At 40.2% G+C, this 13,148-nt stretch overlaps 1 protein-coding gene across 1 annotated transcript in view; it reads left to right on the forward strand.

The window, feature by feature from the left end:
* Positions 1–13,148, forward strand: part of LOC133652217 (collagen alpha-1(XXVII) chain B-like) — a 276,843-nt gene that overhangs the window by 232,401 nt on the left and 31,294 nt on the right. Inside the window, exons 42-50 of the mRNA XM_062050720.1 lie at positions 2,301–2,357; positions 10,623–10,676; positions 10,777–10,830; positions 10,890–10,943; positions 11,018–11,071; positions 11,161–11,268; positions 11,327–11,434; positions 11,497–11,604; positions 11,671–11,724. Coding sequence (XP_061906704.1) covers positions 2,301–2,357; positions 10,623–10,676; positions 10,777–10,830; positions 10,890–10,943; positions 11,018–11,071; positions 11,161–11,268; positions 11,327–11,434; positions 11,497–11,604; positions 11,671–11,724 — 651 coding nt within the window. The remainder of the gene's footprint in view (positions 1–2,300; positions 2,358–10,622; positions 10,677–10,776; positions 10,831–10,889; positions 10,944–11,017; positions 11,072–11,160; positions 11,269–11,326; positions 11,435–11,496; positions 11,605–11,670; positions 11,725–13,148) is intronic.

Consider the following 13,148-nt stretch of genomic DNA (forward strand, 5'->3'; position numbering starts at 1 on the left):
ATACATACATACATATATACATACATACATACATATATATAAACATACATGTATATATACATACATATACATACATACACTAATAGACTAATAGACTAAAAAACTTCTTTGTCCCACACGCCATTAGACTGTACAACTCCTCTCTGGGGGGGAGGGGGGTACTAGGATGACAGGGGATGCAAAACAATAACAGTGCAATACTTTTCCATAACATGGTTACTACTGCCTAGTTTCTCTTGTTAAATTCTTATTTTACTGTTATATTTTTATTCTCATTGTTGCTTTTTATTTTTATTCTATTGTAATATTTTTCTATTTTGTTTCCATTTATACCCCCATTATTTACTTTTTAAATTCGATCTCAATTTTGTACACTGCTGCTGGAATTTAAATTTTCCTGAGGGAACTCTCCTGAAGGAATCAATAAAGTACTATATATCAATCTATCAATCTATCTATGTATACACACACACACACACACACACACACACACACACACACACACACACACACGCACGCACGCACGCACGCACACACACACCGCAAAATGAGCTAACGTTACGCTAAAAACTAGTTAGCCTTCACCTGAAGCCAGGACTGCGAGCGAGCTGAGCTGCAGTTTAAGTTTCTAGAAGGTCGACGGGCTCATAGAGATGTTACTAGTAGTTGACAGGGATGTGGTTATTATCATTTGGGAAGAGTCCGCTGCCTGATGCTTACCTGCTAAACACCTATCTGATCGACGCTGAAGCGCTGATGACATGCGCTCTGAATACGCACTGCTGATTGGCTGTTACTGCACTGAATACGCACTGCTGATTGGCTGTTACCGCTCTGTTTGTAACCAATCAGATGGTTGTGTGGGTGGGACAATGCTGGGTGCTGAGACAGAGGCCGAAGGAGCAAAGCAGCTTGTTAAGACTTTAGCTTAGAAACTCGTTCGGTACACCTGCGAACCGAACCGAAACCCCCGTACCGAAACGGTTCAATACAAATACACGTACCGTTACACCCCTAATATACGCATACATATATATATATATATATATATATATATATATATATATATATATATATATATATATATATATATATATATATATATATATATATATATATATATATATATATATATATATACATACATACATACATACATACATACATACATACATATATATATATGTATATATATATATATATATATATATATATATATATATATATATATATATATATATATATATATATACATAAATATATATAAACATATATATATACATACATACATACATATATATAAACATACATGTATATATACATACATATACATACATACACTAATAGACTAATAGACTAAAAAACTTCTTTGTCCCACACGCCATTAGACTGTACAACTCCTCTCTGGGGGGGAGGGGGGTACTAGGATGACAGGGGATGCAAAACAATAACAGTGCAATACTTTTCCATAACATGGTTACTACTGCCTAGTTTCTCTTGTTAAATTCTTATTTTACTGTTATATTTTTATTCTCATTGTTGCTTTTTATTTTTATTCTATTGTAATATTTTTCTATTTTGTTTCCATTTATACCCCCATTATTTACTTTTTAAATTCGATCTCAATTTTGTACACTGCTGCTGGAATTTTAATTTTCCTGAGGGAACTCTCCTGAAGGAATCAATAAAGTACTATATATCAATCTATCTATGTATACACACACACACACACACACACACACACACACACACACACACACACACACACACACACATATATATATATGTATATATATATATATGTATGTATATATGAAGGTGGAGAAGGGAGAGGAGGATGAAAGAGGACTGGGAGTGTGCTACTGTTTAAAACTAGTGTCCTATTCTTCCCCTCTCTAAGTTTAAGTCCACAGCAACTCACTCACACTTTCCAAGCTGGTTTGTTGGCTTTTTTAGACCCACTTTGAGTAAGCAAAATATACAAAACTTGGTGAATGGGAAAAAAAAAAACCCCGGTGAAACACTAAGAAGTGGCGAGCCAGTGATGGATTGCGTAAACAGAATGTGACGTAGGGGGCTCCGCCTCTCCAAAATGTCTATGCCCCGTGAGTACTGTACCGCACAAGAATGTGACATCCCCAAAATGGCTCCGCCTCTCAAGCTTATCGCAGCACAAAAAAACGAATGAATTAATGAAGCGTTCGTTTTAAAAGTTGTCAAATGAAAAAATGTTTGCAAAAAGTTGTGTTCGTAAATGGAGGTTCCACTGCACTTGAATGTTACCTTTTGTTTCTTCTCAGGGAGAGCAGGGGGAGGACAGCCTGATGACAGGCCCACCAGGTCGCCATGGTGACACAGTGAGTCTTCTTGCTGGTTTCTTTAACTGCAAATGTTGCAAAAGGTTGGGTAGATATTCCATAAAAGATGCTTTTTTTTTTTACATTGTGACAAAATCACTTGTATTATTTTGCACAGGTGTACTAAATGTTCAGGGGAGTTTGAAGTATGGCACAGAATCAAATATATTTGGGTTCTTACCTATTCCCTGAAATACTGATTTTCTTTTTGGAGTTTTCTGTTCAGCTGAGACACAAATTCAAGTCAATGCATTTTACCTTTGGAAATAACTGAAGTTAGTTTTTCTTTAGTTTTCTCAAGCTGCTGCGGCTGCCTCAAAGTCTTCTGGCCCACGTAGTAGTTGGCCCCAGAAGTTATCACATTTCCAAGGTCTTGGCTTTGAGTAATCATGGTAAATGTCAAATATTGTTTCATTAATACTATGTAGGGACGTATAGGGTTAGGATTTTATCGATGCTGACACCAATATCAATATTACCTATCGATTTGCACTCTTAAATGTGATTGGTGTAAATAAAGATGGGAAAAAATAAATTTTTATTAGCACAAAAGGTTGTACACCAGCAACATCATGTAACACCTCAAAGCAGGGAAGTATTTTATCAACACCTGCTTTTAAGTCTTACACAAATCAAGTATCGTTATGGTCATTATAAAAAGAGAGGAAGGATGCATGTGCATGTACGAGCCAGTCTGCCCCACAACGAGAGGATAGAGGAAAAGAAGGAGCTTATTGACTTCAGTGTCGGACTACAACGGCATTGTAACGTTGATTTTGATTTGGAGTGCAGTGTTGGGACTAACACATTACTTTGTGGGGGGTTGGGGGGGCCATGGCGTGTCTGTGTTTACTAACAAGACATCATGGCGGAGCTGGAGTCGAGTTTCTTAACATGGAGATATTCTCACTACTTTTCTTTTGTCGAGCACAAAGAAAATAACAATTTAGTTAAATGTAAGTTGTGTCTTGGATCAAATATCCTATCTACTGCCCAAAACAGCAATTAAAATCTGCTGAAACAGCTACAAAAGCAACATGCTTCAACGAAGCTAGTAAAGAGAGACACAGACTCCGATGCCACTTCACCTCCACCTCCACCACCACCTATGGATTTTAACACAGGGCCTGCTAGCCAGGACAATATTGATAGAGCCATTGCAGCGTATGTGCTAGAAGACATGCAGGCTATTTCTACAGTGGAGTCACCCGCTTTCAGGCAGCTAATTAGCATGATACCGGCGTCAAACAGCAAATGGCACGGAAAACATTTTCCACGTAACTGGACACAGTGGACAGTGAGTACATAAAAATGAAAAGCGAGCTAAAGAAGACACTCCAAACTCTGCCTCTGCTCATCATTCAGCACTGAAGGTACACACACTCTGTCAATTCTCTTATATACTCTTTCAGTCTAGACTTCTCGAGTGTTTGATTATCACATCACTCTAAATCAGGGGTCTCAAACTCAATTTACCTGGGGGCCACTGGATGCAGAAACTGGGTGAGGCTGGGCAGCAAGAAAATATTTCTTTAAAAAAATCTAACATGCACTTTTTAATGAATTCACCTTCTTTGAATGGTATCCCGCCCTAGCAACCATCTCACTCACCATGTAGCTAGCTTTGACTGCTGCATCGCTCTTTTCGCTTGCTTTCTTGACGAAATCTTGTTGCCTCAGTAGACTGGTTTTAAAGTTTGCAACCCGGTTCACTCTCTCATCTCCCTGGTATTTTGCATACTCTTCAGCATGTCTAGTTGTATAATGATGTTTCAAATTGTATTCCTTGTGCACTGCAGCTTTCTCTGTATCAACTACAGAAAAGAACTATAAGGATTATTCATAAAGTAGATTACTTAGAACACACTAACATATTATTTATTAATTCGGGTTTATTGAAATTACAGGAGCTAGTAAAGTCACAGACATTATGTGTCATGTTTAAGGCTAAAAGTAAAACATTACCAGCAAATTTACAAAAAATGTTTGTCATCACTTCTGAGAATGAAGAGCATAGAAGAAAAGGTCATTTCCAACATCAGTATTCAAGGACAACTCTAAAACAAATGTGCATATCAGTGGTGGGGGTTGAACTATGGGATTCTCTTTACAATAAGATAAAAGATTGTAAAAATATATTCCAATTGAAAAAATATATAAAGACAAAACAATAAGATCATATGGACAGCCATAAGTGTTTACATTTTGCTTTATATTTATTATTTTACTTATTTTTTGCCTGGTTTTGTATTTGTTTTGTATCATCCCGTGAGGTGTATATTACTTCTTTTGTTTTTTTTGTTCGGTTTGTACTTCATGAAGTTTTGCACTTCTTGTGTTTTTTTGTTTGTTTTCGTTATATTGGATGTAATTGTTGGTTTATATGATATCATTAAGTAAGACTACGTATTATGTTGAAGGGGGCAGAAAAATATAAGATTTTTCTTCATCCTGCTCCTTCTCAGGCATTGGTGTGTAAATGTGTAATTGAATAAATGAGGTATAATTGTCTATCGATCAAAGATGCACATCAATGAAGGAGATAAATAAAAATTAAATTAAATTAAATTAAATGAAATAAGACACGTCGGGGTGCCCCTGTGCATCAAAAATCGTCTCTGTCTGGAGCCAACGGGAGGGGGGGCGGGGGACTCGCCGTGGAGTTTACAGTCACGGTAGCACAATTAGCCCCGAACGGGCTAACATCACCACTAACGTGTTACACGTCTGATTCGCCCAGCGACTCTCTGTCGGAGTATCAGCGCTGGGGTCCAGTGCACCACACTTTTGTATTGTCGCTCGCTCCTTCGGCGGAGTGCTTTGGTTTGGAAGCTACCGGACAGCTCGTCTTCCCCGCCCGGACTGTTTACAACGGGGGAGGGAGCGAGCAGGCGGGCGAGCGAGGGAGGCAGGGAGGGAGGGAAGAAGAGCGTGTGCAGGTGTCGTGGAAAAGCGGCAAAATGTTTCTCTGCTTGCATCACGCAAGTGACGTCAATGCATACTTGCCAACCTTGAGACCTCCGAATTCGGGAGATGGAGGGGCGGGGGGGGTTTGAGGTGTGTGTGTGTGGGGGGTTGAGGTGGGCGGGGTTGGGGGTAGCGGGGGTGTTTTTGTAGCCAGGAAGAGTTAGTGCTGCAAAGAATTCTGGGTATTTGTTCTGTTGTGTTTATGTTGTCTTACGGTGCGGATGTTCTCCCGAAATGTGTTTGTCATTCTTGTTTGGTGTGGGTTCACAGAGTGGCGCATATTTGTAACAGTGTTAAAAAATAAATAAAATAAAATATGACCACCCTCAGTGTGACATGTATGGCTGTTCCTCAAATATGTTTTGCAATCAGTGTGACTGCAGAAGCCTCATACAATATGTGTCTGGGCCGGCACGCTGTTAGTATGGAGAAAAAGATGATGCGGTGACAGTTTCTAGGAGACTCTAAAGGCAGTGCCATTAAGGCACGCCCTCAACATTGTCAAGCGCCTTATACCACACCGTGATTGGTAGAATCCTTCAGCTCCGCACACAGCGCTGTCAAGTGCCATTCATTTAAAACTTGCGGGCAGCACTAACATTAAACTTTCTTATTAAGGTGGGGGCTGCAAAATAACGTCTTGCGGGCCGCAATTGGCCCGCGGGCCGCGTGTTTGAGTCTATACATTTAGAGTCTAAATGTATAGACTATAAAGTTCACAAACATAAAGAGGGATCCTAGTGGGCCAGGCCAATCTTTCCTAATCTCTAAACTAAAACTGGGGAAATGCGTAGAGTGTTCTGGGCTTCAGTACAGTGTTGATCTCCTGAATACATGATTTTATTTCACAATTCCTTGAGAGAAAAAAATGCCTGTTTATGTGTGTGTGTATGTGTGTGCTGTATATAGTAGGCTGACCATATTCTGAAATCCCAAAAAGAGGACACATATATGCGTGCCAAGGCGGGCAGCATGCCAAGGCCGGGACTAGGTGAAAATTTGCCAATGATACTCGAACTTGCTTTATAAATATTCATTTAATTAAAGCATTTTTTCTCCTCTGTTGACAAAATGGGGTCCCAGGGACCCCATCAAGTCATAAAAATGGGGTCCCACAATAAAGTTTTGGGGTCCCACTTTTTTGTAAGCGTTTTGAAAAAAAATTATAAACGTATGCATTATCCTGTTATATCTCACATTCTATATTGTGTTTTGGAAAAAGGTTGTCATAAACGTTACTTAATTCATTAAAAAAAAAAAGAAAACAAATGTGTGTACATATGTAAATGTATTCAGTTATAAACATTCATTCACTTTTTCTTTCCTTCATGGATCTAAACTTTACCGCCGCTGGTAGTTTTTTCTATGTTTTTATTTAATAAGTTGTAGGTGTATTTATTTCAGTATAAAAGTGTAAAAAGTGTTTTGCTTCGGTCATGAAATGATGATAATGGTGTGCCAGGGCATACATACATTTTATATTTAACTCTTAAATCCCTGGAGTCTAAATCAACTTCAGATCTATTCCTCATTTCAAAATGTTTTAGCTTTTTTTATGTTGTTTTTGTTTGTTTGTTTGTTTTCTGGAAAACACACAAAATATGCAAAATCTCCCACCAAAAATATTTTTCAAAGTGGAATATTTTATGTGAAGTAATCGGAACCTTGGATAGGTCAATAATTCATAATAACATTGTTTTTGATGGCGCTCGGACCTGCAGCAAAGCAGGGTGTGTCAGGATCGGCTTCGAGATTAGTGACAGGTGCGTAGATGACACAGCTGTGAGTGTTTGTCTGATCACCTGTCGCTCTGTTAAAGGCAGCGGTCGGGAAAGAGAGGAGGTTGTTGATGGTGGAGAAAGTTGAACATGGCTGAAAAGCACACTCTATTGAAAAATAAATCATTGTTCGCAAAGATGGACACGGCTGTAATGTCCATCACTAGTGATCCAACAAACCCGGAAGCAAGAGGTTTCCACATCAACATTGCAACTTTTTCTAAATTACATTTCACCTTTAAGCTTTTTTATTTCACTTTTGTTATGTTTTTGTTTATTTTAATAGTATTTTTAGAATGTGCCGTGGGCCTTTAAAACATTAGCTGTGGGCCGCAAATGGCCTCCGGGGCACACTTTTGACACCCCTGCTATAGATAATAAAAAATTAAATCTGATAAATCTATCGATAAAAAGCAGAGCCTGGCGACGCTTGCGCGTTTATCATAACGCACAGTCACCATCTCTGTTTCAGTAAACAATGACGGTGATGACGTCACTGTCAGCGATGCTAACTTGTCAGCCACTTCTTCAAGAGACTCCTTTTGAACACTCCTCGCACATTAGCACTTCAAAAGGCAAACAATTGCGCCGTTTTTTGACCTGCAAAGTATGTTTTTGGGGTGGAGGGGTCTACTCGGGTGCTAGTTAGCTAGAAGCTAACAGCTAACCTGTCTCCATCCTCGAACGATGTGGATCCAGCGGGAGATAAAAGTGAAGTTTCCATGGACTCACAAAGACTAAAATAACTCATTTACTGGAGTTAAAAATGTTGACTTTACACTCACCTTAGTGTTTACCATGAAGTCTTTATTTTGACAGCCCCTCGCGGTAAACTTGTCCGAGTGCAAACTGAGGCAGTAGTTGTCATTGATAAAACTTTTGGCGAATCAAAATAAAAACGCAATAAACTGGGACGGAAATTTGACCCGGCAAATATAAACAAAACAAAACACTGCCGGAAAGCGATAATCGATACAATAAAAAAAAACAAGCAAACCGGGTGTCTTGTCTGTCTCTTCACTCCCTTTACCATGAATTGATTAACGTGGACCCCAACTTAAACAAGTTGAAAAACTTATTCGGGTGTTACCATTTAGTTGTCAATTGTACGGAATATGTACTGTACTGTGCAATCTACTAATAAAAGTTTCAATCAATCAATCCCTCGCTCTCTCGCTCTCTCTGTCTCTGCCTCTCCCTCACGAATGCAGCTGCGTGCGCACACCTTCACAATTTGTTTTGTTTTGAACCCTTTCTTAACCCTGAACGTACATTGAAAATACACGCAACCCTAACTCAAAATGCCAGACATTTGAGGCATTTAAGAAACTCCGCCCGGACAGCCTGGACAAACCCGCAAAAGAGGACATGTCCGGGGAAAAGAGGACGTATGGTCAGTCTAGTATACAGGTATAGTGACATGACATATAATCAGAATCAGAATCAGAATCAGAATCGTTTTATTGCCATTGTTTGAGAAAGGGTTCACAAACTAGGAATTTTTCTTGGTGCAAACGTGCGACATAAAAACATATAACACATATTTGGTAATAAAAAGAGCTGTGACTGAGCTATCAGATAGACTTAGAAGGGATTCAAGGAATTCAAGGAGCTGCTGTTAGGAGTTATTGTTCATTTGCCTGATGGCCGAGGGGAAAAAACTGTTCAGGTGGCGGGAGGTGTGGGTCTGGATGGACCGTAGTCTCCTGCCTGAGGGGAGAGGGGAGAATAGTGTGTGTCCAGGGTGAGAAGAGTCAGCTGTGATCCGACCCACACGCCTCCTGGTCCTGGAGGAGAACAAGTCCTGGAGGGATGGGAGCTTGCAGCCAATCACCTTCTCAACAGCACGTACGATGCGCTGCAGTCTATTCTTATCCTGGACTGTGGCGCCGGGGAACCACACTGTGATGGAGGAGGTCAGGATGGACTCTATGATGGCTGAGTAAAACTGCACCAGCATCTCTGTCGGCACCTTAAGTTTCCTCAGCTGCCGCAGGAAGTACATCCTCTGCTGGGCCTTCTTGATGAGGGAGCTGATGGTCAGCTCCCACTTGAGGTCCTGGGTGATGGTGGTGCCCAAGAAACGGAAGGAGTCCACAATGGGGACGGGGGTGGGAGAGTCAATCAGGGTGAGGGGGGATGGTGGGGCTGTGACTTTCCTGAAGTCCATGATCATCTCCACTGTTTTCTGGGCGTTCAGCTCCAGGTTGTTGAGGCTGCACCAGGACGTCAGCCGGTCCACCTCTCTCCTGTAGGCGGACTCATCGCCATTCGAGATGAGCCCGATGAGGGTGGTGTCATCCGCAAACTTCAGCAGTTTTACGGATTGGTGACTGGAGGTGCAGCAGTTTGTATACAGGGAGAAGAGCCAGGGGGAGAGTACACAGCCCTGAGGAGTACCAGTGTTTGTGGTTCGACTGTCCGAGACAATCTTCCCCAGCCGTACGTGCTGTCTTCGGTCTGTCAGGAAGTCATTAATCCAACTGCAGAGGGAGTCGGGCACGCTGAGCTGGTAGAGCTTGTCTCGTAGCAGTCCAGGGAGGATGGTGTTGAAGGCAGAGCTGAAGTCCACAAACAGGATCCTAGCGTAGGTTCCTGGGGAGTCCAGATGCTCGAGGCCAGGTTCACTGCATGCATAATCATGTCATGTGTGCCTTCATTGGGTGAAGCCAGGTTTACAGCTATGTTGTTTTTATGGTGTTTGTTACTTATGTATGTTATGTTGCAGCTAATTAAAATTGTTTTGTCAATTTGTTCTGGCCTGAAATAAATTGGCCCTTTGAAACATATCTTTGTCTTTGTGTGTTGTATGTAGACCACATTGCTTAGCAGAGTTCAGTGATGCAAATGCATGTCACGTTGATCAACAGATTGTATTATTCTCCAGTGCAATAACAGTACTGACATGAAGGCTAAAAGGGCATTAATGGGAGCCTTAAAAAAAGAAGAAAAAAAGACATAACTAAATAGTTACTTTTCACAGTAACGCATTACTTTTTGTTGTAAGTAACTGAGTTAGTAACTGAGTTACTTTTGAAATAAAGTAACTAGTAACTGTAACTAGTTACTGGTTTTCAGTGACTAACCCAACACTGGTTATAAGTTGTTATTATTTTGTTTATTGTATGCCGTTTTTGTCATGGAAAACATGGCAAACACACAAAACATGCAATATTAGGAATATTTCACAGTGGAATAATTGATATGAAGTCATTGGAGCCTTGAATAGGTCAATAATTCCTAACATTATTTTTTTGTTTAGCTCTAACAGTTAAAAAAGAAACAAAACAATTGTGTTAATAGAGTCAACTATGTCTCTCCAAATTACACGTTTTCTCTTTTATTCCACTTTTTTTATGTTTCTTTCTGTTATAGTATTTTTTAGAACAGGTTAGAAAATTAGCCACACTTTGAAGACCTATGGTTTAGCAAGAGAGACTACAGCAGCTTGAGAAAAATAAAGAAATCCTTCCATCATTGTATAAGAAGAAGAAAGTTGAGTCACTCACGTCCATTGCAGGGTTCTCCTGGTAACAGAGGTGACCGAGGAGAGGCAGGTGACCCAGGATACATTGTAAGTCAGTTCCAGACTACGTTTCCTTCCATAGTCCTAGAACCAGAATGTTTGAAGCTAAAGCTGTGCACAGTGACATGTAGACCACGCCATGTTCCAGGGTCCAGTAGGTGTGGATGGAGAGAGAGGTCAAGCCGGGGCCTCGGGACTTCCTGTGAGTCTTTCTTTTGTCTGATTTCAAGCTACTTTTCCTCACGGTCGCCATCATTTCAGGGACATCCTGGTCCCAGAGGACTGAAAGGACTGAAAGGGTCCAAAGGTGAACAAGTAAGGACTTATCTCCATGTTCTGGAACATGCACTGGATCTAGATCTCTGCAACATGAAGTCTCTGTGCTCCAGGGTCAGAAAGGAAAGTGTGGGGCGAGAGGAACACCTGGGAGCCAAGCACCACCTGTGAGTTGGAGCCATGCCCAACAAATCAGCTTCATGTCTTTAATATGAGAGAGGAGCTTTGACTCCAGGTGTTCTTTGTTTTTGCAAAGGGTCCTGAAGGACCCACTGGCCCACATGGTGCTGCAGGCAGGCAGGGTCTTGATGGGCTTTCTGGAATGGATGGACTGCCTGGTGAAGATGGAAGCAAAGGCCCCAAGGTGAGGCGTGAGATGAAGAAGCCTGACCTTGGTCCACCTATGGTGTTTTTGTCCTCAGGGCGAACAGGGACAGGATGGAGCAGTGGGTTCAGTGGGGGAACCCGGTCTACGTGGTACGAGTGGTGAGACGGGGATTCCCGGGGACCAGGGCTCCTTCGGTCCAAAGGTAAGACTGGTTTTATTGGCCAGGTTTGTGGTGAAGCACTGATTGGGGTGTTTGGTCTCCAGGGTGAAAGTGGTCTACAGGGCCAAACTGGAAAGTCTGGGAGGAGAGGGTCCCTAGGTGGAGTGGGACTGGTGGGACGACAAGGAGTGAGGGGCTCCACAGGACAACCAGTGAGCAGGGATTTGAAATCCATTTGAATACTGTTCCAGTTCTTGAACACTGTCTGGTTTCATCAGGGTCAACTTGGAGAACAAGGCTTTCCAGGACTGTTGGGTCTTTTTGGGCCAAAGGTAGGATTCCATTTATATATATAATTTTTTTTTTTTATTGGGACAAATTGGTAAACATCTAATTATTGTTGTCCCGATACCAACTTTTTAGTACCCATTAAAAATTGTAGTTCAAATGACCACAAAAAAAATGTCATTATTGGCTTTATTTTAAACACACATTTTTTAGCATTAAATGATATATGTTATTAAATAATAACAATGTTGTCCTTAAATAAAATAGTGAACATACTAGACAACTTGTCTTTTAGTAGTAAGTAAACAAACAAATACTCCTAATTAGTCTACTGACGTATGCAGTAACATATTGTGTCATTAATCTACCAATTATTTTGTCTACATTATGAGGGACAAACTGTAAAAATTGATTATTAATCTACTTCAGGCCAGGCCAAATATTTTGACTCGGAGGGCCAAATTTAGAGAAAAAAATGTGTCTGGGGGCCGGTATATATACATACATACATACATACATACATACATACATACATACATACATACATACATACATACATACATACATACATATATATATATATATATATATATATATATATATATATATATATATATATATATATATATATATATATATATATATATATATATATACACACACCTTTTTATATATATATATATATATATATATATATATATATATATATATATATATATATATATATATATATATATATATATATATATATATATATATATATATATATATATATATATATACACCTTTTTATATATATATATATATATATATTAGAGATGCACGGTTTGCGGACACAACCGCGGACTCCGCGGATAATCCGCGGGTCGGGCGGGTGCATGACGAAAAAAATTGATTTTAAATAGATTCGGGCGGGTGGCGGTTGAACCAATTCAGAAAAAAAAAATACATACCGTATTTTTCGGACTATAAATCGCAGTTTTTTTCATGGTTTGGCCATGGGTGTGACGTATACTCCGGAGCGACTTATGTGTGAAATTATTAACACATTATTGTAAAATATCAAATAATATTATTTATCTCATTCGCGTCAGCGACGAAGCAAATGGCAGGCATCGTCACACACACGCCAACCAATAAGAATTCGGCGGGGGCGGGTCATGGCAGAGATGCATTGTGGGTTTTGGAATGCTAACTGCTATACGCTACTGCCGGAGCTATTAAAATGGACCACATCAACGTTGGCGGTAACTTATAAAAACTGAGAAAGACTGAACTAAAATGGCACCGAAAAGGAAATCATATACTGCAGATTACAAGCTGGACGTAGTGAAATATGCAGCAGAAAACAGCGATCGAGCAGCCATCGTCACACACACGCCAACCAATAAGAATTTGGAGGGGGCGGGTCATGGCAGAGATGCATTGTGGGTTTTGGAATGCTAACTGCTCAGTCTCCTTTCTGCCT

The sequence above is a fragment of the Entelurus aequoreus genome, linkage group LG06 (genome assembly GCF_033978785.1).
Source record: "Entelurus aequoreus isolate RoL-2023_Sb linkage group LG06, RoL_Eaeq_v1.1, whole genome shotgun sequence".
NCBI lineage: Eukaryota > Metazoa > Chordata > Actinopteri > Syngnathiformes > Syngnathidae > Entelurus > Entelurus aequoreus.